The sequence below is a fragment of the Acipenser ruthenus genome, chromosome 59 (assembly GCF_902713425.1).
Source record: "Acipenser ruthenus chromosome 59, fAciRut3.2 maternal haplotype, whole genome shotgun sequence".
NCBI classification, from domain to species: Eukaryota; Metazoa; Chordata; class Actinopteri; order Acipenseriformes; family Acipenseridae; genus Acipenser; species Acipenser ruthenus.
Genome location: NC_081247.1, coordinates 3,173,097 through 3,200,364, shown reverse-complemented (window position 1 = coordinate 3,200,364; position 27,268 = coordinate 3,173,097). Strand labels below are relative to the sequence as shown.

The 27,268-nt window shown below is 39.6% G+C and overlaps 1 protein-coding gene across 1 annotated transcript in view; it reads right to left on the bottom strand.

Annotated features, from left to right (window-relative positions):
- The window catches only part of LOC131725027 (izumo sperm-egg fusion protein 1), a 45,909-nt gene that overhangs the window by 5,827 nt on the left and 12,814 nt on the right, over window positions 1-27,268 (bottom strand). Inside the window, exons 3-4 of the mRNA XM_059018359.1 lie at window positions 9,630-9,742; window positions 9,305-9,461 (exon numbers count right to left, since the gene is read on the bottom strand). Coding sequence (XP_058874342.1) covers window positions 9,305-9,461; window positions 9,630-9,742 — 270 coding nt within the window. The remainder of the gene's footprint in view (window positions 1-9,304; window positions 9,462-9,629; window positions 9,743-27,268) is intronic.

The following is a 27,268-nucleotide window of genomic DNA, read 5'->3' as shown; positions in this document are numbered from 1 at the left end:
TGTTTGGGAAGAAAAATAATAATAATAATAATAATAATAATAATAATAAACACAGCAATAACAATAGGCTTCCCAGCCTTTCGCTTGGAAGCCTAATAATAATACTACTACTAATAATAATAATAATAATAATAATAAACTAGAGTTGTGAGCAACTTTACGGCTTCCAAGCAGTTATCGTGAAATTTAAGTGCATTGGTTATTATAAATGAAGCGTTATCATCACAACTGTGCTAACTGTGTCAATTTTGGCCCACATATTGGAATTATTGCTTAGTAGTCTATTTAAATTGTATTTGGATGCACACAAAATTCTAAATAGTATGCAGTCATATAGACTTTGAAAATAATGCATATAAGAGGCTAACATTGTTCTAAATTCTAGATCTTGAGTTTGTGTGCGTGTGTGTGAGCGTGTGGTGCCCTATTCTTCATTTTGCAATATAAAATAAAGTCTACAGCATGTATTGCTTTTTGTATATTTTAATGCCACTATCATTTAATGTGCATTTTTTTTAAAGCAATAGAAAGTGATAATAGTGTAACGATTGGCTATCGGGGGTGTCTGGCAAATACACAATTCATCATATTTAATTGTGACCAAACCGCTACTAGAACATAACATGTGCACGATTTATGAGTAACACCACTCGACTCCTATGCCGAGGAATTATAAACAGGACAGAGGAGAGAAGAAGCTGGAACAGAACCCAGAGAGACAGTACAAATTGAGCAGTTATTGTGCTCTGCAGGTAATAGACCTTTTGGAGAGTTGGTTCAAATATGGAACAAATTATTTCAAAATAAATCACATCCAAAGTTATATGATAGCACTCAATAGTTAACCATCTGGTCCAACAAACATTATATCCGGCTGAATGAAAAACATCATATTGCACACTCGATAAACTCATTATAGTTTGCACATAAATAGTAATTATTGCACATCAATAGTAGCCCAGTTATATTGCACACCTTAACCATGTATATTACACAAGTTATTTATATTGCACACCTTGGTTAATCATGTATATTGTGATCAGTGAAAAAAAAAAAGAACTTTTAAATACACTGGCTGCTTCGTTGCCACCTATTGAGGATTTGCGATTGTGGTTTTTATCAGTTTAGTCTTAATTTTAACTATGAATGTAGTTATGAAATAAAAAAAATAACATAGACGGCGTATCAGTACAGTATACCCATTCACTTGAATTCCATACGTAGATACTACTGAATCAGAGACTATTTATTTGTAAACACAGCCCTATAAATACAACTTAATATAATTAAAAGAAAAGTTAGAACGTAACTGACGCCTGTCATATGTTAACATTCTGCAGAAATTATACTCATGGTAGCTTTAATAAAACAAATTTGTTCATAAGTTTTACAAACTACGCATAACTTTTATTTCGAGACTTTGAATTTTCCCATTGACTTGTCAACACATTGTGGCGGTAGGTTTATACTAGAAACACTTTAAAACATACAAATAACCAAACGAATATCATATTAAACATCATTTATATATTGATATGAGTAGTCTGTCAGCCTACCTAAGAGTAGATCCTGTAGCTGCTTTAAAAAAAAAAAAGGTGTGCTTTTTATTCTCCTTGAAAAACTACGCAATCTTTACGGTTACAATGCTATTTCATACAGCAAACAATTCTGAACAGTTTTGTGTATACATTTCTTACCAAAAATAACTGGTTTAATTAAAGATACGGCCCCAATGTGCCCCCCCCCCCCCCGCCCCGCCCCGCCCCGCCCCGCCCCGCCCCGCCCCGCATCTTTTAAATGGGTTACACGCGCGGGTTTGTTGGAACAGATTCAGGATCTGTGACTGTGTTTGACCACAGTTCAGTCGTAAAAATAATTATATAATGATTTTTAAGCAAACTGTATTCATGTGGCTTGTAAAGCTCATGTATTATGTATTTTTTTTTTGTTTGTTTCGATTGTCTTCTGGTTTAAAAAGCATAGTGCAAGTTATTTTTTTATTTTTATTTTTTTGCGTGGATGCAGCTGCAACAGTAGTTTACAGTATGTGTCTTTATATACTGTATACTGTCCGTACGTGTGAATTAATATCATCCTTTCCACTGTTAAGTTACATGAGTTAGTTAAACACCAGCAAAAAAAATGTCCGTTTTAAGAAAGATTTTTTCTCTAGCTTGTTGACTGTACCATGTTAACAGCTGTCCCCAGTGGTGGGAATGTGTCATTTCAGGGTAAAATTTGGTCAAAACTGGCATGTCACCCATATTGATTGGCTCATGGTGGTCATGTTTGTTGATGTAGGAACTTTTTCCTGACTATTTTTTTTAGAGGACAGTACAAAGATAACGTATAACCAAGATTCACATCAATCGGCCAAAGGGCTCATGAGGAGTTGTTGTTTAAGCGTTTCACGCAAAATCCAACATAGCTGCCACACCATGTGACCGATCCATTTTTCCTTAAGTAGAACCAGTCGTGGACATGAGCGCACTGTGTACAAAATTTTTCAGAGCTGTACTATTTACCGTTCATGAGAAGAAGATTTTTTAATATTGTCCAAACTTTTCATTAAATCCAAGATGGCTGCCACACCATGTGACCAAAGGCCGCACACAGGAAGGCTTCACCTTTCTTGAACATTGAAGCACTTTCTACAACAAGGACTATCTATACAAGTGGGACGGACTGCACTTAAACAGAAAGGGAACCAATCTACTCGGAGAAAGGATCCTTCAGGCGGTACAGAAGCATTTAAACTAGAAAGGAAGGGGGTAGAAAACAAAAAAACAGAAGGGAGACTACATCAAAACAAGGGCAACAACTCAGGTAAGACCACTATTAAATGTATTTATCTTAATGCTAGAAGTCTCAGAAACAAAATGTTAGAACTTGAAGCTACTGCACTAACAAGTAACTACGATGTGATAGGTGTTACAGAAACTTGGTTCTCTGAGTGATGGAGACGAATATAATATTAGTGGGTACACACTGTATAGGAAAGACAGGCAGGACAGAAGAGGCGGAGGGGTAGCACTATCCATAAGAAATAGTCTTGAAGCCCAGGTGTTAAATCAGGACAAAGAAAACAATGCAGAATCAATATGGGTCAGAATAATGGACACAAATTCAAAGGGCATAATAATAGGAGCATGCTATAGACCGCCAAATTCAGACGCTGAGCAAAATAATCTGTTGTACAATGACATTCGAAATGCGTGTAGAAAAGGAGAAGCCATACTAACGGGGGATTTCAACTTCCCCTGTATAAAATGGGAAAACCCAATGGGGGGCACGACGGACGAAATTGAAATGGTGGAAATGACAAATGACTGCTTCCTAACGCAATTTGTCAAGGCACCGACTAGAGGGGAGGCATGCCTTGATTTAGTCTTTTCAAATAATAAAGACAGAATAACTAAAACAGAGGTCAGAGAGCCATTGGCAAACTCAGACCACAACATGGTCTCATTTGAAATATTTTTTAAAACCCCAAAAGTAATGACTAAAGCTAAGGTTTACAATTTTAGAAAAGCAAACTATGAAGGTATGAAACAGAGTAACAGAAGTAGATTGGAGTAAAATAGAGAAAACATCCACAGAAAAAGGGTGGCTGTTTTTTAAAAATGTAGTACTAGAGGCACAAAACAATTACATCCCAAAAGTAGACAAATCTAAATCTAAAACAAAATGGCCCAAATGGTTTAATAGATCAATTAAAAAAAATATTCAGCGAAAAAAGGCACTTTACAGAGCGTTTAAAAGGGACCAAAAACAAAGTACACAGAAAGAGTACTTGGAACTGCAAACACAAGTCAAAAAGGAAGTTAGAAAGGCCAAGAGAGAGATAGAAATCAATATTGCTAAGGGGGCTAAAACCAATTCCAAAATGTTTTTCCAATATTATAACAGCAAGAGAACATTCAAAGAGGAGGTTAAATGTCTAAGAGACACAAATGGCAAAATCATAGATGAAGAAAAAAAAATAGCAAATATATTAAATGATTACTTTTCACAGGTTTTTACAAAGGAGGACACAGACAACATGCCCCACATGTCGACCTGTTCCTATCCAATTTTAAATAACTTTAGCATAACAGAGGCAGAAGTGTTAAAGGGACTAGGAGCTCTTAAAATAAACAAATCCCCTGGGCCAGATGAGATCCTCCCAATAGTACTCAAAGAAATGAAAGAAGTTATTTACAAACCGCTAACCGAGATCATGCAACAGTCTCTTGACACAGGGGTTGTACCGACAGACTGGAAAATAGCAAACGTAATACCGATCCACAAAAAGGGAGACAAAACCGAACCAGGTAACTACAGACCAATAAGCCTGACTTCTATTACATTTAAACTTATGGAAACTATAATAAGATCCAAAATGGAAAATTACCTATATGGTAACAATATCCTGGGAGACAGCCAGCATGGTTTTAGGAAAGGGAGATCGTGTCTAACTAACCTACTTGACTTTTTTGAGGATGCAACATTGAAAATGGATAATTGCAAAGCATACGACATGGTTTATTTAGATTTCCAGAAAGCTTTGACAAAGTCCCGCATAAAAGATTAATTCTCAAACTGAACGCAGTAGGGATTCAAGGAAATGCATGCACATGGATTAGGGAGTGGTTAACAGGTAGAAAACAGAAAGTACTGATTAGAGGAGAAACCTCAAAATGGAGTGAGGTAACCAGTGGTGTACCACAGGGATCAGTATTAGGTCCTCTGCTATTCCTAATCTACATTAATGATTTAGACTCTGATATAGTAAGCAAACTCGTTAAATTTGCAGACGACACAAAAATAGGAGTGGCAAACACTGTTGCAGCAGCAAAGGTCATTCAAAATGATCTAGACAGCATTCAAAATTGGGCAGACACATGGCAAATGAAATTTAATAGATTAAAGTGTAAAGTATTGCATGCAGGAAATAAAAATGTGCATTATAAATATCATATGGGAGATAGTGAAATTGAAGAAGGGAACTATGAAAAAGACCTAGGAGTTTATGTTGACTCAGAAATGTCTTCATCTAGACAATGTGGGGAAGCTATAAAAAAGGCTAACAAGATGCTTGGATATATTGTGAGAAGTGTTGAATTTAAATCAAGGGAAGTAATGTTAAAACTCTACAATGCATTAGTAAGACCTCACCTAGAATATTGTGTTCATTTCTGGTCACCTCGTTACAAAAAGGATATTGCTGCTCTAGAAAGAGTGCAAAGAAGAGCAACCAGAATTATCCCGGGTTTAAAAGGCATGTCGTATGCAGACAGGCTAAAAGAATTGAATCTATTCAGTCTTGAACAAAGAAGACTACGCGGCGATCTGATTCAAACATTCAAAATCCTAAAAGGTATAGACAATGTCAACCCAGGGGACTTCTTTGACTTGAAAAAAGAAAAAAGGACCAGGGGTCATAAATGGAGATTAGATAAAGGGGCATTCAGAACAGAAAAGAGGAGGCACTTTTTTACACAGAGAATTGTGAGGGTCTGGAACCAACTCCCCAGTAATGTTGTTGAAGCTGACACCCTGGGATCCTTCAATAAGCTGCTTGATGAGATTCTGGGATCAATAAGCTACTAACAACCAAACGAGCAAGATGGACTGAATGGCCTCCTCTCGTTTGTAAACTTTCTTATGTTATGTATTAGAACATTAGAAAGTTTACAAACGAGAGGAGGCCATTCAGCCCATCTTGCTCGTTTGATATTTTATTTTAAAACGCTGAAACTCAATCAATTATTGTAAGGTGACATTGGTTTTACGTTGGGAAATATTTTTAAGAAAAATAAAAAGCTGAAATATCTTGCTTGCATAAGTATTCAACCCCCACACATTAATATTTGGTAGAGCCACCTTTCACAGCTTTAAGTCTTTTGGTGTAAGTATGTACCAGCTTTGAACACAGTGTCGGAGTGATTTTGGCCCATTCTTCTTGGCAGATTTGCTCCAGGTTGCTCAGGTTGGTTGGACGACGCTTGTGGACCGCAATTTTCAAATAGTGCCACAGATTCTCAATGGGATTGAGATCAGGACTTTGACTGGGCCACTGTAGGACATTCACCTTTTTGTTCTTGAGCCACTCCAATGTTGCTTTGGCCTTGTGCTTGGGATCATTATCCTGCTGAAAGGTGAATTTCCTCCCAAGCTTCAGTTTTTTAGCGGACTGAAGCAGGTTCTCTTGCAGTATTTCCCTGTATTTTGCTCCATCCATTCTTCCTTCAATTTTAACAAGATGCCCAGTCCCTGCTGATGAGAAGCATCCCCACAGCATGATGCTGCCGCCACCATACTTCACTGTAGGGATGGTGTGTCTTGAGGCATGGGCAGTGTTAGGTTTGCGCCACACAAAGCACTTTGATTTTTGGCCAAAAAGCTCTATCTTGGTCTCATCTGACCACAAAACCTTTTCCCACATCGCAGCTGGGTCACTCTCATGCTTTCTGGCAAACTCCAGACGTGCTTTCAAATGGTACTTTTTGAGTAACTGCTTCTTTCTTGCCACCCTCCCATACAGGCCAGTGTTATGCAGAGCTCTTGATATGCATTTGTATTACTTTATCTCTAACTTCTGTAGAATGCTCTTTGGTCTTCATTTTCCTTCAGATTCACAGCCTGACAAATGATCGCTCAAAAGTGGGGTTTTTATCCAGAAAATGTGACAGCAACTTTAATGGTTCACAGGTGGAGGCCAATGGTAAGGTAATTGTGTCCTCGTTAGGGCAATTTCTTTCATCGGTGTAAACTGGGAGCTTCCACAGCACAGGGGTTGAATACTTATGCAAACAAGATATTTCAGTTTTTTATTTTTCTTAAAAATATTTCCCAACATAAAACCAATGTCACCTTACAATAATTGATTTTGAGTTTCAGTGTTTTAAAATAAAATATCAAACAGAACGAAATTTTAATGTACCATTTGTAATTCAGTAATATGAGAGAATTAGTCAGGGGTCTGGATACTTTTGCAAGGCACTGTATATACACACACACAGTGCCTTGAAAAAGTCTTCACACCCTTGAACATTTTTCACATTCTGCTGCCTAAAAAATACAAATTCAAAATGCATTAAAGTAGGAGTTTGTTTCACTGATCTACACAACATCATCTACACTTTCAACGTGAAAGAACAATTATAGAAATATTCAAAAAGTAATTAAAAAATAAAAAACCAAAAAGTCTTGATTGCATAAGTCTTCACACCCCTTGAGTCAATACTTGGTGCAAGCCCCTTTTGCAGCAATAACAGCCATGAGTCGTTTTGGATACGTGTCTACCAGCTCAAGGGTGTGAAGACTTTTTCAAGAACTATATATTTGTATATATGTAATATTTTCACGATAATTGTGTCGATAACTGAAGGACCTGAGGCTGTCTAAATCCTACCTGCTTATTTCCAATACGTTTTCACTGACCCCACTACATTTTCACTCAACCCAATACACGTGGCAACAAACCGGTGCATGCCCCAGTACGTCACTACAGTTGTCATGGATACCAATACACACGACCGCTAACCAATAGAGTTGTACATAATTCAATACACACGACCGCTAACCAATAGAGTTGTAATAAAATTCCAATACATATGCCAGCAGTCCAATGGAGTTGTGGATATAACGAGTGATTTTTTTTTCCTGAACGGTGTCTCAGACACACACACACTAACACATACTGAGACGAATGCACACACGCACCCACTGTGACATACAGTGCCAATAGAAAGTCTACACCCCCTTGAACTTTTTTCACATTTTGTTGTGTCAGTGCCTCAGAGTTTCATGCATTTAAATGAGGATTTTTTTCCTCTTATCTACACACCATACTCCACACTTAAGGAAAAAAAAAAAGTTTTTATTGAGAAAAAAAATTATATATTAAATACAAAACTGAAACGATCATAATTGAATAAGTCTCCACCCACCTGAGTTAATACTTGGTGGATGCACCTTTGTCAGCAATTACAGCTGTGAGTCTGTTGGGATAGGTCTCTACCAACTTTGCACACCTAGATTTGGCAATATTTGACCATTCTTCTTTACAAAACTGTTCAAGCTCTGTCAAGTTCCTTGGGGAGTTTTGATGGACAGCAATCTTCAAGTCATGCCACAAATTTTCGATTGGATTTAGGTCGGGGCTCTGACTGGGCCACTCAAGGACATTTACCTTTTTGTTCCTTAGCCTCTCCAGTGTAGCTTTGGCTGTATGCTTTGGGTCGTTGTCATGCTGAAAGGTGAACTTCCGTCTCAGTTTTAGCTTTCTTGCAGAGGGCAGCAGGTTTTCCTCAAGGACTTCTCTGTACTTTGCTCCATTAATTTTCCCTTCTACCCTGACAAGTGTCCCAGTCCCTGCCGATGAGAAACATCCCCATAACATGATGCTGCCACCACCATGCTTCACAGTAGGGATGGTGTTCTTTGGGTGATGCGCCGTGTTGAGTTTGCACCAAACATAACGCTTTGCATTTAGGCCAAAAAGTTCCATTTTAGTTTCGTCTGACTAAATTGTAATCTCCTGAGTGTTTTTTTGCATACTTCAAAACGGGATTCAAGGTGGGCTTTCTTGAGCAATGGCTTCCTTCTTGCAGGCCAGATTTGTGGAGTGCTTGGGATATTGTTGTCACATGCACACTTTGACCACTCTTGGCCATAAAAGCCTGTAGCTCTTGCAAAGTTGCCATTGGCCTCTTGGTAGCCTCTCTGATCAGTCTCCTTCTTGCTCGGTCATCCAGTTTGGAGGGCTGGCCTGATCTAGGCAGGGTCTTGGTGGTGCCATACACCTTCCACTTCTTAATAATCATCTTGACCGTGCTCAAGGGATATTCAAGGCCTTTGATATTTTTTTATACCCATCCCCTGATCTTTTCAACAACTTTGTCCCGGAGTTCTTTTGAAAGTGCCTTGGTTCTCATGGTTGAGTCTTTGCTTTAAAATGCACTACCCAGCAGAGGGAACCTACAGGAACTGCTGAATTTATCCTGAAATCAGGTGAATCACTACAATTTAACACAGGTGGAGGCCACTTAACTTCGTGTGTGATTTTGAAGGCGATTAGTTACACCTGAGCTAATTGAGGATTGCTATTACAACAGGGTGGACACTTATCCAACCAAGCTATTTCAGTTTTTATTTTTAATTAATTTTCTACAAATTTCTAGAATATTTTTTTCACTTGGAAGTTGTGGGGTAGGATGTGTAGTAATGCATTTTAAAGGCAAGAAAAGGTGAACATTTTGAAAGGGGATGTAGACTTTCTATAGGCACTGTACATGCACACACACACACACACACTGACCTATGAGCCGGAAGTAGATGGTGGTGAGGACGACTCCGCTCACAGAGACGAGCGCACAGCGATACGCTCGCTGATCAGCCAGAGAAATCTGATTGAGAACCAGCTGAGGCAGCTTAGAGACAGCAAGCGTGCGGAAATCCATATCGTTGCTAGAGAACTGGAGAGAGAGAGAGAGAGAGAGAGAGAGAGGGAGAGACTGAAGACTGAAGTCACTCATTTAATAGCTCCCGTGCTGATTTCAGACTGACTGACTGACTAACCCAAACCCAAACACAAACCCTAAAACTAACCCTAACATAAAAGTGACACTAACTGCTTGACTCACCAGATTAGGAGCCTTCGCGAACTCATAGTCCTTAATCCCTATTGCCAGACTGTGCCAGGGCAGGTAGCAATCGAGAACCGCCTGCTCTCCTTCGACTGCTATGACAGACACATCTGAGAGAGGAGAGAGAAGAGAAGGGAGAGGAGAGAGGAGTGGAGAGGAGAGAAGATAAGAGAGTGAGGAGTGCCTCGGTGTGTCGCAGTGGCTCACTGTATTTCAGTGTACATCAGTGTCTCAGTGTGTGTGTATCTCAATATGTATCTCATTGTATCTCAGTGTGTATCAGTATCTTTGTGTCTATTTCAATATGTATTTCAGTGCATGTCAGTGTCTATCTCAATATGTATTTCAGTGTATGTCAGTGTGTCTCAGTGTGTATCAGTATCTCAGTGTGTCTCGGTGCGTATGTCATTGTGTCTCTGTCTAGCTCAGTGCAGGGTTAGAAACTCCCGCTCGCCCGAGGCGAATTAAATCTGATGAGGACTAGTTGAGGTCTGTGTCTCAGTAGTCCTCTGGGTGAGGCTGTGTGGTCCAGTGGTTAAAGAAAAGGGCTTGTAACCAGGAGGTCCCCGGTTCAAATCCCACCTCAGCCACTGACTCATTGTGTGACCCTGAGCAAGTCACTTAACCTCCTTGTGCTCCGTCTTTCGGGTGAGACATAATTGTAAGTGACTCTGCAGCTGATGCATAGTTCACACACGCTAGTCTCTGTAAGTCGCCTTGGATAAATTATTAAATAAGCAAATAATAATAATGTTCAGTCTTGCATTAAAAATGCAGGCAATTTTCTAACAGGATGTAGCAATGGTGAATAAGCATTCACAAATAATGATTAGAACTGAAACCACTCGGAACTGAAACCTCCCTTCATCTCTCCTGCAACCTCACTGAATGACGTTTTACGTTTGTGTTCTCCCTCTGTGCGGGATGCTAAGTTTATCATTTGAATTTACTGAAACACGCTGCATCTTCTGAAGTAAGTGTAAAGTAATTTTACATTAACATGTTGATTTATACTGGGTTAAGACCCGGTTGTACTAACGAGGTCAAACAATAGGCCACGATTTACTAAACATTTTAAAACTAATAAACAAACAATTACTATCATGAACATTATCGCAGAATGTTATTTAAAACATAAGAACACAATATATTCATAATAAAGTTGATAAAAACAGTAACACGTTTAAAGCTTGGGACTCGCTGTCTGTAGCTTGGTGTTTACATTATCGTCAGCATATTTTAAGTGTTTGGAAGCTGAAATTACTTTTTTAAAACACACTTTTATTATACCAATGCAGTACTGGTGAGCGATAATCCGTTCGTTTGAAAATCAGGCTTTAATCACTGATAACAGGTGCACAGGCGGTGCTCCGTCAGCGCTCCGGGGCTCAAGCACCAATGGGGGAAAATAAGGTCCCGCACAGTACAAATAAATCACCTGTTCTGTCAAATTACAGTGTGGATGCTTCACAACAGAACTGTTATTGCAGCGTTTAAAAATATAAAATCCATTAATACAAAGTCTCCCAGTTTTCTTGAAATGATCTGCGTTTTCCTCGTTTTTCTTTTGTATTTGTTATGCTCTCATTTGTAGCTAAATCTAGTAGATACAGCGTCCGTCAGTTCTGGCAGATTCTACTGTACTTGCTGAAGCGGTTTTCTCCCACTGCTAATTAAAAAAATAAATTCAATAATAATAATAATAATAATAATATTAAATAAAATAGCCACCTAACAATTTCATCCTGAAGGCTACAGTGAAACGAACTGTCCCTGATTCTCAAACACAAACCCATTCATTATGTACTGAACAAGGAGCATTGTGACAGGAGCAGAACTGTCCCTGATTCTCAAACACAAAGTCAGCAGCCATTATTATGGTTTGTAAAGAAATGGTTAAACGTTGAATATGCTAGACATGTAACCGGTCATGTGACAAATTTCACCAAACGCATATTTCTTCATGTATTCATTTTAGTAACTTCTCATCATATACAGCAGTCCGTCGCGTATCCGGCTGCTGTGCTGTCACAGTAAGGGCGGATATTCTAAAAAGGAAGGGGTTTGGCAATTGCCTCCAAGTAGTTTTTCTAATTGGTGCAACAGAAAGATTGACACTGGGGCAGGTTTTATTCTCAGTCGATCTGGAGCTTCATTGGTGCACTCTGTGTTCATGCTGTAGTAGGCGTGGTCTGGGATCCAGTCCACATGGTGAGGGTTATTGACAAGCGGTTTTTCTGACGTGTTCAATGTTTAGGAGGTTTACGTACATTAGTATATAGAGGAGAGGGGCGTTATATTTGAGTACTCAGGAAATTGTAGCTCAAGAACTCAAGCAATATATTTCTTGAAAATCCCACCCCTACTATCAGACCGCAAACTTTTTAATCTCTGAGGCAGACTTTAATATCAGTCACAGTGCTCTTTCCAATTCCAAAATCTTGTGCTATTTTATCCCTGGTAATTACCTTTTCCAGAAGTGAAAGTATGTCCAACTTTTTTTCAATTGTAACTCGCTTTTGCTTTCCTGTAGTCATTTTGCATTAATGTTGTACAGTAGGTGACGTTGCTGAAGAGCTTGATCATGTTCATCTTTTATTGATTTACGTTTTTTTTAGGTTCCTGGTTTTTATTGTTAAATGAACCTTTAGGGCTCCTGAGTGATGCATCCAGTAAAGGCACTCTGTCCGGAGTGCAGGATGCGGGCTATAGCTTGAAGCGTGTCAGTTCGAGTACAGGCTATGCCACTGCTGACTGTGGCCGGGAGTTCCCAGGGGGCGGCGCACCATTGGCCAAGCGCTGCCCGGGCAGGGAGGGTTAGGTCGGCTGGGGAATCCTTGGCTCACCACGCACCAGCGACCCCTGTGGCTGGCAGAGCCTGCAATTCAGACCTGCGTGGTCCTCCAACACTGCAGTTCTGTGATGGCTTCACGGTGGGCTTGCACTGAGGACGGGAGTGCTCGTCTTCGTCTCTGCTGAGTTTAGTGCCATGGCACAAATTTTACCCCGTCCTGAATGTATTAACTGCTTCTGCATTTAAGAACATCAGAAGAACATAAAGTTTGCAAAACGAGAGGAGGCCATTCAGCCCATCTTGCTTGTTTGGTTGTTAGTAGCTTATTGATCCCAGAATCTCATCAAGCAGCTTCTTGAAGGATCCCAGGGTGTCAGCTTCATTTTTTTTTTAAATGTAGTCGTCGCCAATTTTTTTTTACCCCGGTTTTCTCCCCAATTTAGTATGCCCAATTATTATCTGTATCCTCGACTCACCACTCGCAACCCCCCCGCCGACTCGGGAAACACGCGTCCTCCGAAACGTGCTCCTGCCAAGCCGTCATTTTTCGCACTGCAGATCCACAGCAATGCCGCCAGACCTATAGTGCCGGAGGACAACACAGATCTGGCGGCTCCACTGCAGAACCACAGGCGCCCTATCGGCCACAGGGGTCGCTGATGCGCGGTGAGCCGTGGATTCCTCTGTCGACCTAAGCCCTCCGTACCCGGGCAGCGCTCAGCCAATTGTGCGCTGCCCCCTAGGAACTCCCGGTCACGGTCGGCTGTGACATAGCCTGGATTCGAACCTGCGATCTCCAGGCTATAAGGCACATCCTGCACTCCGCGGGGAGCGCCTTTACTAGATGCGCCACTCGGGAGCCCCCCAGGGTGTCAGCTTCAACAACATTACTGGGGAGTTGGTTCCAGACTCCCACAATTCTCTGTGTAAAAAAGTGCCTCCTATTTTCTGTTCTGAATGCCCCTTTATCTAATCTCCATTTGTGACCCCTGGTCCTTGTTTCATTTTTGAGGTCAAAAAAGTCCCCTGGGTCAACATTGTCGATACCTTTTAGGATTTTGAATGTCTGAATCAGATCGCTGCTTAGTCTTCTTTGTTCAAGACTGAATAGATTCAATTCTTTTAGCCTGTCTGCATACGACATGCCTTTTAAACCCGGGATAATTAGGATAATTCTGGTCGCTCTTCTTTGCACTCTTTCTAGAGCAACAATATCCTATTTGTAACAAAGTGACCAGAACTGAACACAATATTCTAGGGGAGGTCTTACTAATGCATTGTAAAGTTTTAACATTACTTCCCTTGATTTCAATTCAACACTTCTCACAATATATCCAAGCATCTTGTTGGCCTTTTTTATAGCTTCCCCACATTGTCTAGATGAAGACATTTCTGAGTCCACATAAACGCCTAGGTCTTTTTCATAGATTCCTTCTTCAATTTCATTAATCTCCCATATGATATTTATAATGCACATTTTTATTGCCTGCATGCAATACTTTACACTCTTCTCTATTAAATGTAATTTGCCATGTGTCTGCCCAGTTCTGAATGCTGTCTAGATAATTTTGAATAACCTTTGCTGCTGCAACAATGTTTCCATGTAGATTAGGAATAGCAGAGGACCTAATACTGATCCCTGTGGTACACCACTGGTTACCTCGTTCCATTTTGAGGTTTCCCCTCTAATCAGTACTTTGATTAGAAGAGAATCCATATGCATGCATTTCCTTGAATCCCTACTGCGTTCAGTTTGAGAATTAATCTTTTATGCGGGACTTTGTCGAAAGCTTTCTGGAAATCTAAATAAACCATGTCGTATGCTTTGCAGTTATCCATTTTCAAAGTTGCATCCTCAAAAAAGTCAAGTAGGTTAGTTAGACACGATCTCCCTTTCCTAAAACCATGCTGGCTGTCTCCCAGGATATTGTTACCATATCGGTAATTTTCCATTTTGGATCTTATTATAGTTTCCATAAGTTTACATATAATAGAAGTCAGGCTTATTGGTCTGTAGTTACCTGGTTCGGTTTTGTCTCCCTTTTTGTGGATCGGTATTATGTGTGCAATTTTCCAGTCTGTCGGTACAACCCGTGTCAAGGGACTGTTGCATGATCTTGGTTAGCGGCTTGTAAATAACTTCTTTCATTTCTTTGAGTACTATTGGGAGGATCTCATCCGGCCCAGGGGATTTGTTTATTTTAAGAGCTCCTAGTCCCTTTAACACTTCTGCCTTTGTTATGCTAAAGTTATTTTAAACTGGATAGGAACAGGTCGACATGTGGGGCATGTTGTCCGTGTCCTCCTTTGTAAAAACTTGTTAAAAGTAATCATTTAATATATTTGCTATTTTTTTTTTCTTTGTCTATGATTTTGCCATTTGTATCTCTTAAACATTTTACCTCCTCTTTGAACATTTTCTTGATGTTATAATATTGGAAAAAAAACTTGTAATTGTTTTTAGCCCCCTTAGCAATGCTCATTTCTATCTCTCTTTTGGCCTTTCTAACTTCCTTTTTGACTTGTGTTTGCAGTTCCAAGTACTCTTTCTGTGTACTTTGTTCTTGGTCCCTTTTAAAAGCTCTGTAAAGTGCCCTTTTTCTCCTGAATATTTGTTTTAACTGATTTTTTTTAATTAATCAATTAAACCATTTTGTTTAGATTTTGATTTATCTACTTTTGGGATACAATTATTTTGCGCCTTACAGAGATCAAGCATGGGATGTTCCAGAACTTTCTAATGTTGAATTCAGATAAAACAAAGGTTATGCTAGTGGGCCCACAGAACCAACTAAAAGGAAATGTGGGATTACATGAGCTCGACCCTTTGGGGATCATCTTTGATCCTGATCTATCATTTGAGACTCATATTAGGGAAGTTAATAAAGTATATTTTTACCATTTGAGAAAAATAGCCAAATCTAGACCAATTATTTCCGTTTCTGATGCAGAGAGACTAATGCATGCCTTTGTTTCATCTATTAATTATTGTGATGCACGTCTCTCTGGTGTCCCAAAACGTGTGGTATCCCGCTTGCATTTGTTCAGAATAAATCGTTGCAAGAATTCTGACTAAAACCAGGAAAAGTGAACATATTACCCCTGTTTTTGGCCTCTTTACACTGGTTCCCTGTCCAGTACAGAACTGATTAAGATGTTGCTGTTAACTTACAAAGGCCCTGAATGGACTAGCACCTAGTTATTTGCAGGTGTTACTGACCCCATATCTTCCAAACCAAACTCTGAGATCACAGGATGCGGGGCTGCTGGTTATTCCGAGGGTCAACAAAAGCAACACGGGAGGAAGGGCTTTTTCTTGTAGTGCTCCGAAATTATGGAATGCTCTGCCTTTGTTTGTCAGGGAAGCTGGGACCGTTTTCAAGTCAAGACTAAAAACACACTTTTATAAAATGGCTTTCTTAGTGGATTTTAATGTAACTAAAATTTCTGCTTTTATATTATTATTATTATTATTATTATTATTATTATTATTATTATGTGTATACTGTTATTTAAGTCTGTTATTTAAATTATGTATTTGTTTATTTAGCACATGCCTTTATCCAAGGTGACTTCCAGAGACTAGGGTGTGTGAACTATGCATCAGTTGCAGAGTCACTTATAACACTGTCTCACCCGAAAGGGGTTGACACAGGGGTTGTACCGACAGACTGGAGAATTGCAAACATAATACCGATCCACAAAAAGGGAGACAAAAACGAACGAGGTAACTACAGACCAATAAGCCTGACGGCTTTGAGGATGCGACACCGACAATGGATAATTGCAAAGCATACGACATGGTTTATTTAGATTTCCAGAAATCTTTTGACAAAGTCCCACATAAAAGATTAATTCTCAAACTGAACGCAGTAGGGATTCAAGGATATGCATACACATGGATTAAGGAGTGAACATGTAGAAAACAGAAAGTACTGATTAAAGATTTAGATTCTTTATTAATGATTTAGATTCTGGTATAGTAAGCAAACTTGTTAAATTTGCAGACGACACAAAAATAGGCAGCGTGGCAAACACTGTTGCAGCAGCAAAGGTCATTCAAAATGATCTAGACAGCATTCAGAACTGGGCAGACACATAGCAAATTACATTTAATAGAGAAAAGGTACTGCACGCAGGCAATAATGTGCATTATAAATACCATATGGGAGATACGGACATTGAAGAAGGAATCTATGAAAAAGACCTAGGAGTTTATGTTGACTCAGATTTCTTCATCTAGACAATGTGGGGAAGCTATAAAAAAAAAAGCCAACAAAATGCTTGGATATATTGTCAAAGGTGTTGAATTTAAATCAAGGGAAGTAACGTTAAAACTTTACAATGCATTAGTAACACCTCATCTAGAATATTATGTTCAGTTCTGGTCAACTCGCTACATAAAGGATATTGCTGCTCTAGAGAGAGTTCAAAGAAGAGCAACCAGAATTATTCCGAGTTTAAAAGGCATGTCGTATGCAGACAGGCTAAAAGAAATGAATCTATTCAATCTTGAAAAAAAGAAGACTACGCGTCGATCTGATTCAAGCATTCAAAATCCTAAAAAGGTATAGATAATGTCGACCCAGGGGACATTTTCGACCTGAAAAAAGAAACAAGGACCAGGGGTCACAAATGGAGATTAGATAAAGGGGCATTCAGAACAGAAAATAGGAGGTACTTTTTTTACACAAAGAATTGTGGGAGTCTGGAACCAACTCCCCAGTAAATGTTGAAGCCGACACCCTGGGATCCTTGAAGCTGCTTGATGAGATTCTGGGATCAATAAGCTACTAACAACCAAACAAGCAAGATGGGCTGAATGGCCTCCTCTTGTTTGTAACCTCTCTTATGTTCTAAATACTGCCTCCTCCAGACCCCCAGCCAGCAACGGCAACACTACAAGCGGCAATGCTGACAGCAGTGCGGCGCACTGCAGCCCTGGCTATGCTGTCAGTGGCAATGCTGACAGCGGAAATGCTGGCAGCTCCGGACGTGCAGCCAGTAGAGGAGCTGATGCTGATAGTGGAGCTTCTCCCTTAGCGCTGGCAGCAGCAATGCTGGCTTCAGTGCGGTGCCCTACAGCAGTGGTGGTCGCGTAGCATACTCTGGCTGTGGTGGCGCGGTCAGTGGCAATGCTGGCCTTAGCGCTGGGCCCTCCCACAGTTGTTCCTTCTCCTGGAGGAGGGGACAGTTGACCGGGAAGTGCCCCCCCCCCCCTTCCTGCAGACGGGGAACCCACTCGAGTAGGCATCCTAGCTGCCCTCCGGCTAGGATTCCTCCTCCTCAAGGGGGCAGTTGACCACAAAGTGCCACCACTCCCCGTACCAACTCGAAACCTCGAGAACGCAGGGTGTTCAGAGTGCTCGTGGCGAGTAGGTTAAAGGTGAACTTGGCCTACTTTAACTTGGTTAATAATGCAGAAGGCTTTCAGGAGAGCTGGTGTGTGTGGGAGACATACTGTGCTCTGTGAGTGCGGAGGGAGAGCTTACCGGGCTCTTTTAAAAATCCTCACCCTGAATTATTAAATCAATTTTATTGTCTGCTTTTTAATTTCTAGAAATTTTTAATTTTTTTTTTTGCTTTGGTTTTGTATTGTTTAGTAAAAGTACTGTTTTTAGTTATTTTACTGTGGTTGCTGGGTAGGCTTCAGTTGATCCCAGAGTCACTGGGATCCCAAGTGCCTTTACCATTGCAATAAAGAACTGTTAACCCTTTGCGGTCCATTTATTAAGTGCGCATCAGGTCCAATTTATTTTCACATGCGCAGTTTATTTTAGACGCGCTGTTTAAAAGTATTTTTTTTTCACAGTAAAACAGGTTTAAAAGGCACTGCATATCAACAGGACACTCAGTACTGCATCTCCAGCCCCGCCCCACCCCTTGTTCACTATATTTATCACATACCTCTTCATAGTCATGCATACTGATAAATCATCTCCTGATCACTCGTTTTAAATCACCAAACTCCTCAATAATGCGATCCAAGTGATTATTAGGCTTCCAAGCCGTAGGCTGGGGAAGCCTATTGTTATTGCTGTGTTTATTATTATTATTATTATTATTATTAATATTGTTATTATTATTATTATTATTCCCAAACATCATCGCAGAGTTATGAAAACGCATACGTATGTAGATGCCTATGGGTGGACAACAAGACTGGCGTCTCCGAAAGAAAAAGTCACATGGTTCGACCGCCATATTGGATCTTGTGGAAATTTTGGGAATTTTTCAAAACTCTTGCCTTTAAAAACAACTTACGGTGGAACTGTGACAATGGCAGCAGATAGTGCAGCAATGGCCTATAAAAAACATATGTTCAATCGAGATCGATTGAACAATTACTTTGCCCGCTACGCTGGATTGGCGCCAAATATTCAACAATCTTCTTGTCTTAAACCGCAATGTCAATTGACACGTAAATTGGCACGCATGTTCATGACTAGGTCCTTTGTACTGTTTGTAAAATACACGCTTTTTCGTTACAAAACATGGCCGCGGCACACAAATAACCGTTTCACGACAGCTCTATTTTCATACATTTGTGCATAAATCCAAGGTGCAATACACTACAGTCATGAAACTTTATATGACCATAGAGACTCACGTGAAGTACTGGTGATATGAAAATGACACATTTTGGTCACATGGTTTGGCGGCCATATTGATAATTGTAAAAAAACTTTTGCAACCCATAACAAGAACACTGTTGCACTTATGCTCTTCAGTGTCAACACAATTGTACAGACCGTTGGAAAGTAATAACTGCTGAAGATTGAAACCAATTGCTCACACGGCGCGGCGGCCATATTGGAATTTACGTTGAAATTTTAACTCCTAGGGTGTGCCGACAGGGTCAAAGTTATAATGGAACACGTATAGTGGTCAATATGGCAGCCTTTGGTCACATGGTGTGGCAGCCATCTTAGATTTAATGACAATTTCGGGGAATTTTCAAAAGTCTCATATTTGTGCCAAAATTTACACAGTTAGTACAGTTGTGATGATAACGTTTCATCTATAATAACCAATGCGCTTAAATTTCACGATAACTGCTTGGAAGCCTTTATAGTTGCTAGCAACTCTAGTTATTATTATTATTTTTCTTCTTTCTTCCGAGACCTCATCGCAGGCTTATGAAATCGAGTGTGTAGGTTGGTGGCTATGTGCAGATAACAGGTCAGGTGTCCAAACTTGCGCAAGTGACATGGTTCGGCAGCCATATTGGATTTTGTGGAATTTGTTAAAACGCCTATGTATCGGAAACCGCTTACTGCAGAGCTCTGAAAATTGCTATACATGTTGAGGGATAGTCCATGATTAACTGTTGTTAATACGAAGCTGATTGGTTATGTGGTTTGGCAACCACATCGATTAACCCTTTGCAGTCCATTCATTAAGTGCGTGTCAGGCGCGTCGGGTCCAATTTATTTTCACATGCGCAGTTAATTTTAGACGCGCTGTTTAAAAGTATTTTTTTTCCCCACAGTCAAACGGGTTTAAAAGGCCCGGCATATCAACGAAGCACTCACTAGGCATCTCCAGCCCCGCCCCACCCTTTCGTTCGCTATCGCTTTCACATATGCTAATAAATAAATAATAATAATAATAATAATAATAATAATAATAATAATAATAGTCGTACATACCGATCAATCATCTCCTGATCACTCGTTTTAATCACCAAACTCCTCAATAATGCGATCCAAGTCATTATTTTATTAATATAACATCTCAAAAAAGCTCTGCAAATGTCCGTGATATTCTCTGTGCGCTGATTCAGTAACAGCCAGCTTGTTTCCTTATGGCCACCCCATCTGAACCCCGGGGCAAGTATGAGTATTCATGAGATACGCCTTTTTTTGTTTTTTTTGTTTTTTTTTTATCAGCTTGTCTCGGCTCCTGTCGCTCCCACTCGACCATTGAATGGTTTTCTCGGCTTTCTCCGGAGAAAAAACGACTAGAAACCCGTTTTTTGTGCTTTTTTTGATGATGTCGGACAGGGTCTGACAATGGACCGGATAGGAATAATTGCAATGTTGGACCAGGTCCGACAATGGACCGCAAAGGGTTAAGGCGCAAGTCATATCGGCAGCCATATTGGATTTTGTGGAATTTGTTAAAACGCCTATGTATCGGAAACCACTTACTGCAGAGTTCTGAAAATTGCTATACATGTTGAGGGATAGTCCATGATTAACTGTTGTTAATATGAAGCTGATTGGTTCTGTGGTTTGGCAACCACATTGATTAATGACATAAAATTACCATAAAAATATAAAATCATCAAAATTCAAACATCTTCTTCTCTGAAACCGCTTATCCGATTGAAACAAAAATTGGAATAAAACATCTCAGCATGGTCATCTGTTACGCTTGTTCAAGGGAAGTTGCTACTGTGAAAATCATGGCGTCCACGCTGCATGACATCATCAACATACGCAATTGGCTATAAAACTGCCTATGCTTCACCAAAATGCACAAAATTTGACACGGATGTTGAGGATTATGTGATGTTGTGTCATGGTCAATATGGCGGCCTTTGGTCACATGGTGTGGCAGCCATCTTAGATTTAATTACATTTTTTGTGCAATTTTCAAAAGTCTTGTTCTCATGAACGGTAAAATAGAACAGCTGTGAAAAATGTTGTACATAGTGCGCTCATGTCCACGAATGATTCTACTTAAGGAAAAATGGATCGGTCACATGGTGTGGCAGCTATGTTCGATTTTGTGTAAAATGCTTAAACAACAACTCCTCATGAGCCCTTTGGCTGATTGACATTAATCTTGGGTATAAGTTATCTTTGTACTGTCCTCTAAAAAAGTTAGTCAGGAAAAGTTCCTACATCAACAAACATGGCTGCCATGAGCCAATCAATATGGGTGACATGCCAAATTATACCCTGAAATGACACATTCCCACCATTGGGGACAGCTTACCATGGAAATTGAGCAAAAAAAATCTTAAAAGCAGCCATTCTTTTGGTGGTGTCTGTCAAGAACTGTTTCACTAACTCATGTAACTTAAAACACAGTAATTACACTGGAAAGGCTGGCGTTACAAAACTACACACTCACACACACACCAAGTATTACAAAAAATGACTGAGCTCGGGTAGTACAAGAATGTGTTGTTAACCGATTTTTTTTCTTTAGAACACGACTGCACAGAAGGTACTCGAAAAAAACATCTTAAAGCAGAACACAATCGAAACAATTACATGTTTAATACATCAGCTTTACAAGTCACAAGTCGATTTTTAAGTTTGTTTAAAAATCATCATACAATTATTTTTACGACTGAACTGTGGTCAAACAGTCACAAATCCTGCAACCGCAGCGCACATAACATTTAAAAGCGTATCTTTCATTAACTATTCATTTTAGATAAAGAATAGTACAGACAGAACTATTCAGATTCCCTTGCTCTATAAAATACCATTGTAACTGTGAAGATCGCATAGTTATTCACGGAGAATCACCCCAAAAACTGACATTTTAGTATATCTGTAGCTGACCAAATTCTCTGCTGTAATGTTTGTTTTCTAAAAGTAAACTCATGGACATGCAGGCAGACCTGTACACATTGTAAGTATTTAAAAAAAAAAATACCATGATCTCGGGCTGTACATAGATGTTAGGTAATCATTTTTTTAAACCCTGTTGTAAGTATACAGAAGCCAAATAAAATAAAAAAATAAAAACGGCACTATTCTTTTTAAACCACAACACAATCGAAACACTTACATGTTTAATACATGAGCTTTACAAGTCACACGAATACAGTTTGCTTAAAAATCGTCATATAATTATTTTTACGACTGAACTGTGGTCAAACAGTCACAAATCCTGCATCTGCCGCGCACGAAACTCATTTAAAAAGAGGCATGGGGGGGGGGGGGGCGACTTTGCAAGCGAATCTTTCATTAACTATTCATTTTAGATAAAGAATAGGATAGACAGAACTTTTCAGAATCACTTGCTTTATAAAATACCATTGTAACTGTGAAGATCGCATAGATATTAACGTAGAATCACCCCCAAAAGCGGACATTTTAGTAAATTTGTAGCTGAGCATATTGGCTAAGTCAGGCTATAGCCCCACTAAATATTTTGACTTTTTTCAATTGCATGCTTTTTTTATGATGTCTACAGTCTTTTAGAAAAACGTGCATTTTCAAAATTCAACATACAAGCATTGTCAGTGTATGTAGAGTGTTATATGTATGGTGACTGACTTGTGAATGCTTTCTAGCTAAAGCATTTAACTGTAGTAATTTCTTAAAAGCCACGACTAATGTGGTGTTATATACTGTCCCTGGTAAACGTTACATAAAAGCAGTTTAGTAATACTACTTTTAAATTGCAGTATATATCAGTGTTACAATGCAGTAGACTTATGAAGCTTTGTATAATAGTAGAGGACTATGAGAAGTTGATGTTTGCCACATTTTGCGCGTTTCATAACACGAACACTAATACAGAAACTGCAAAAGGGACAGAAAGTTACACAGCCCTTTAGATAACTATGCTGGCTTTAATAATAAAAAGTATATCATTGTTGGGTATTATAGTATTTAAGTAAATGGAGCTGCGTCAGCAGCTTTTCTGTCGTACTGCTGTTTGAGTAGCAGCTATTTACAAAAGCAAGTGATAGTTATAATTAAGACTAAACTAACAAAACAGTCGCCAATCCTGAATATATGGCAACGAATCTCCCAGTGCATTATTTAAAAGACGTCTGGAGGTTTTTTTTTTCACTGATCACAATATAATCATTAACCAAGGTGTGCAATATAACTAGCTTATGTGTAATATACATGATTAAGGTGTGCAATATAACTGGGCAACTATTGATGTGCAATAATTACTATTTATGCGCAAACTATAATGAGTTTATCAAGTGTGCAATATGATGTTTTTGATTCAGCTGGATATGATGTTTGGGCCAGATGGTTAACTATTGAGTGCCATAATATAACTTTGGATGTGATTTATTATGAAATAATTTGTCTTGGATTTGAGCCAATTGCACCCCTGATAGCCAATCGTTACACTATTATCACTTTCTATTACTTTAAAAAATGCACATTAAATGATAGAGGCATTAAAATATACAAGAACCAATACATGCTGTAGACTTTATTTTATATTGCAAAATTAAGAATAGGGCACCACACGCTCACACACACGCACACAAACTCAAACAAAGAGTGATCTAGAATTGAGAACAATGTTAGCCTCTTATATGCATTATTTTCAAAGTATATATGACTGCATACTATTTAGGATTTTGTGTGCATCCAAATAAAATTTAAATTGCCTACTAACCAATAATTCCAATATCTGTGCCAAAATCGACACAGTTAGCACAGTTGTGATGATAACGCTTCATCTATAATAACCAATGCGCTTAAATGTCATGATAACTGCTTGGAAGCCGTAAAGTTGCTCGCAACTCTAGTTATTATTATTTTTCTTCCCAAACATCATCGTAGAGTTATGAAAACGTATACGTAAGTAGATGCCTATGGCTGGACAACCAGACTGGCATCCCCAAATGAAAAAGTCACATGGTTCGACCGCCATACTGGATCGCGTGGAAATTTGGGGAATTTTTCAAAACTCTTGCAGTTAAAAACAACTTAAGGTGGAACTGTGACAATGGCAGCAGATAGTGCAGCAATGGCCTATAAAAAACATATGTTCAATCAAGGTCGATTGAACATTTACTTTGCCCGCTACGCTGGATTGGCGCCAAATATTCAACAATCTTCTTGTCTTAAACCGCAAAGTCAATCCACACCTAAATTGGCCCGCATGTTCATGACCAGGTCCTTTCTACCATTAGTAAAATCCACGCTTTATCGCTAAAAAACATGGCCGCAGCGTGCAAATAACCGTTTCACGATGGCTCTATTTTCATACATTCGTGCATAAATCAAAGGTGCAATACACTACAGTCGTGAAACTTTATATGACCATAGAGACTCACGTGAAGTACTGGTGATATGAAAATTACACATTTTGGTCACATGGTTTGGCGGCCATATTGATAATTGTAAAAAAACTTTTGCAACCCATAACAAGAACACCGTTGCACTTATACTCTTCAGTTGCAACACAATTGTACAGACCGTTGGAAAGTAATAACTGCTGAAGATTGAAACCGATTGCTCACACGGCGCGGCGGCCATATTGGAATTTACGTTGAAATAGGGCGTGCCGACAGGGTCATAGTTATAATGGAACACGTATAGGAAGTCATATGTGCTCTATGAAAAAATGTCATCGTCCACGACCTCTGACCTCTCCTAAAGGTCAAACGTGATGCATGACATCATCAACATATGCAACTAGCTATAAAACTGCCTAACTTCTTATCGGCTGCACCAAAATGCACGAAATTTGACAAGGATGAAGAGGACTATGGGATGTTGTGCCGTGGTCAATATGGCGGCCTTTGGTCACATGGTGTGGCAGCCATCTTAGATTTAATGAAAATTGAGCAATTTTCAAAAGTCTTTTCATATTTGTGCCAAAATTGACACAGTTAGCACAGTTGTGATGATAACGTTTCATCTATAATAACCAATGCGCATAAATTTCACGATAACTGCTTGGAAGCCTTTATAGTTGCTAACAACTCTAGTTATTAGAACATAAGAAAGTTTACAAAACGAGAGGAGGCCATTCAGCCCATCTTGCTCGTTTGGTTGTTAGTAGCTTATTGATCCCAGAATCTCATCAAGCAGCTTCTTGAAGGATCCCAGGGTGTCAGCTTCAACAACATTACTGGGGAGTTGGTTCCAGACCCTCACAATTCTCTGTGTAAAAAAGTGCCTCCTATTTTCTGTTCTGAATGCCCCGTTATCTAATCTCCATTTGTGACCCCTGGTCCTTGTTTCTTTTTTCAGGTCAAAAGAAATCCCCTGGGTCGACATTGTCTATACCTATTAGGATTTTGAATGTTTGAATCAGATCGCCGCGTAGTCTTCTTTGTTCAAGACTGAATAGATTCAATTCTTTTAGCCTGTCTGCATACGACATGCCTTTTAAGCCCAGGATAATTCTGGTTGCTCTTCTTTGCACTCTTTCTAGAGCAGCAATATCTCTTTTTTTTGTAACAAGGTGACCAGAACTGAACACAATATCCTAGGTGAGGTCTTACTAATGCATTGTAAAGTTTTAACATTACTTCCCTTGATTTAAATTCAACACTTCTCACAATATATCTGAGCATCTTGTTGGCCTTTTTTTTATAGCTTCCCCACATTGTCTAGATGAAGACATTTCTGAGTCAACATAAACTCCTAAGTCTTTTTTATAGTTCCCTTCTTCAATTTCAGTGTCTCCCATATGATATTTATAATGCACATTTTTATTGCCTGCATGCAATACTTTACATTTTTCTCTATTAAATTTCATTTGCCATGTGTCTGCAAAGTTTTGAATGCTGTCTAGATCATTTTGAATGACCTTTGCTGCTGCAACAGTGTTTGCCACTCCTCCTGTTTTTGCAGTGTTGTCTGCAAATTTAACAAGTTTGCTTAATATACCATAATCTAAATCATTAATGTAGATTAGGAATAGCAGAAGACCTACTACTGATCCCTGTGGTACACCACTGGTTACCTCGCTCCATTTTGAGGTTTCTCCTCTAATCAGTACTTAATGTTTTCTTTATGTTAACCACTCCCTAATCCATGTGCATGCATTTCCTTGAATCCCTACTGCGTTCAGTTTGAGAATTTAGGTTAGTTAGACACAATCTCCCTTTCCTAAAACCATGCTGACTGTCTCCCAGGATATTGTTACCATATAGATAATTTTCCATTTTGGATCTTATTATAGTTTCCATAAGATTACATATAATAGAAGTCAGGCTTATTGGTCTGTAGTTACGTGGTTCGGTTTTGTCTCCCTTTTTGTGGATCGGTATTACGTTTGCTATTTTCCAGTCTGTCGGTACAACCCCTGTGTCAAGAGACTGTTGTCATACATCAGGAAATGGTTGGGAGTTCCACGCTGCCTCAGCAGAGTGGGACTTTATGGTAAAGGAATACTGCAGCTACCAGTCTCCGCTCTAACCGAGGAGTTTAAGTGCGCCAAGGTCAGACTGGAAATGACATTTGTAGAGTCACGCGACAAATGCGTAAGGGAGGCAGCACCTGTGTTGAAAACTGGAAGAAAGTGGGCAGCAAAGAAAGCTGTGGAAGATGCAAAGGCTGCCCTTCGAATTGGTGATATCATGGGGCAAGTTCAGCATGGAAGAGGGGGTCTTGGTCTCAGTTCAGCTCCTCCTACATGGCACAAGGCAGCCCCAGCTCAAAGGAGGAAGCTGGTAGTCAATGAGATGCAAAAGCAGGAGGAGAGGATGAGGTGTATAAAGGCCATTTCCCAGGCCAAGCAGGGAGAATGGATGAGATGGGAGAGTGTGGAACAACGCAAGATTGGCTGGCAAGACCTATGGTCAATGGAACAGAGCAGGATCAGTTTCCTCATCAGGTCAACATATGATGTTCTCCAATCACCACAGAACCTAAACCTCTGGGTAGGAGAGGATCCCCCATTAAGGCACATTTTGACAGGATGCAAGGTGGCTCTTAGCCAAGGACGGTTTACTTGGCGCCATGACCAGGTGCTGCGATGTTTGGCCTTAGCATTGGAAGACAAGCGTAACATGACCAATAAGTTGCCACCTGTTCCATCAAAACATTACACACAAAAGACAACATTCCTCCGCCCAGGAGAGCAACCACCAAGAAAAGGAAGCTGATAGAGACTGGAAAATGCTGGCAGATGTTGGTCAACGGCTTATTTTTCCACCTGAGAT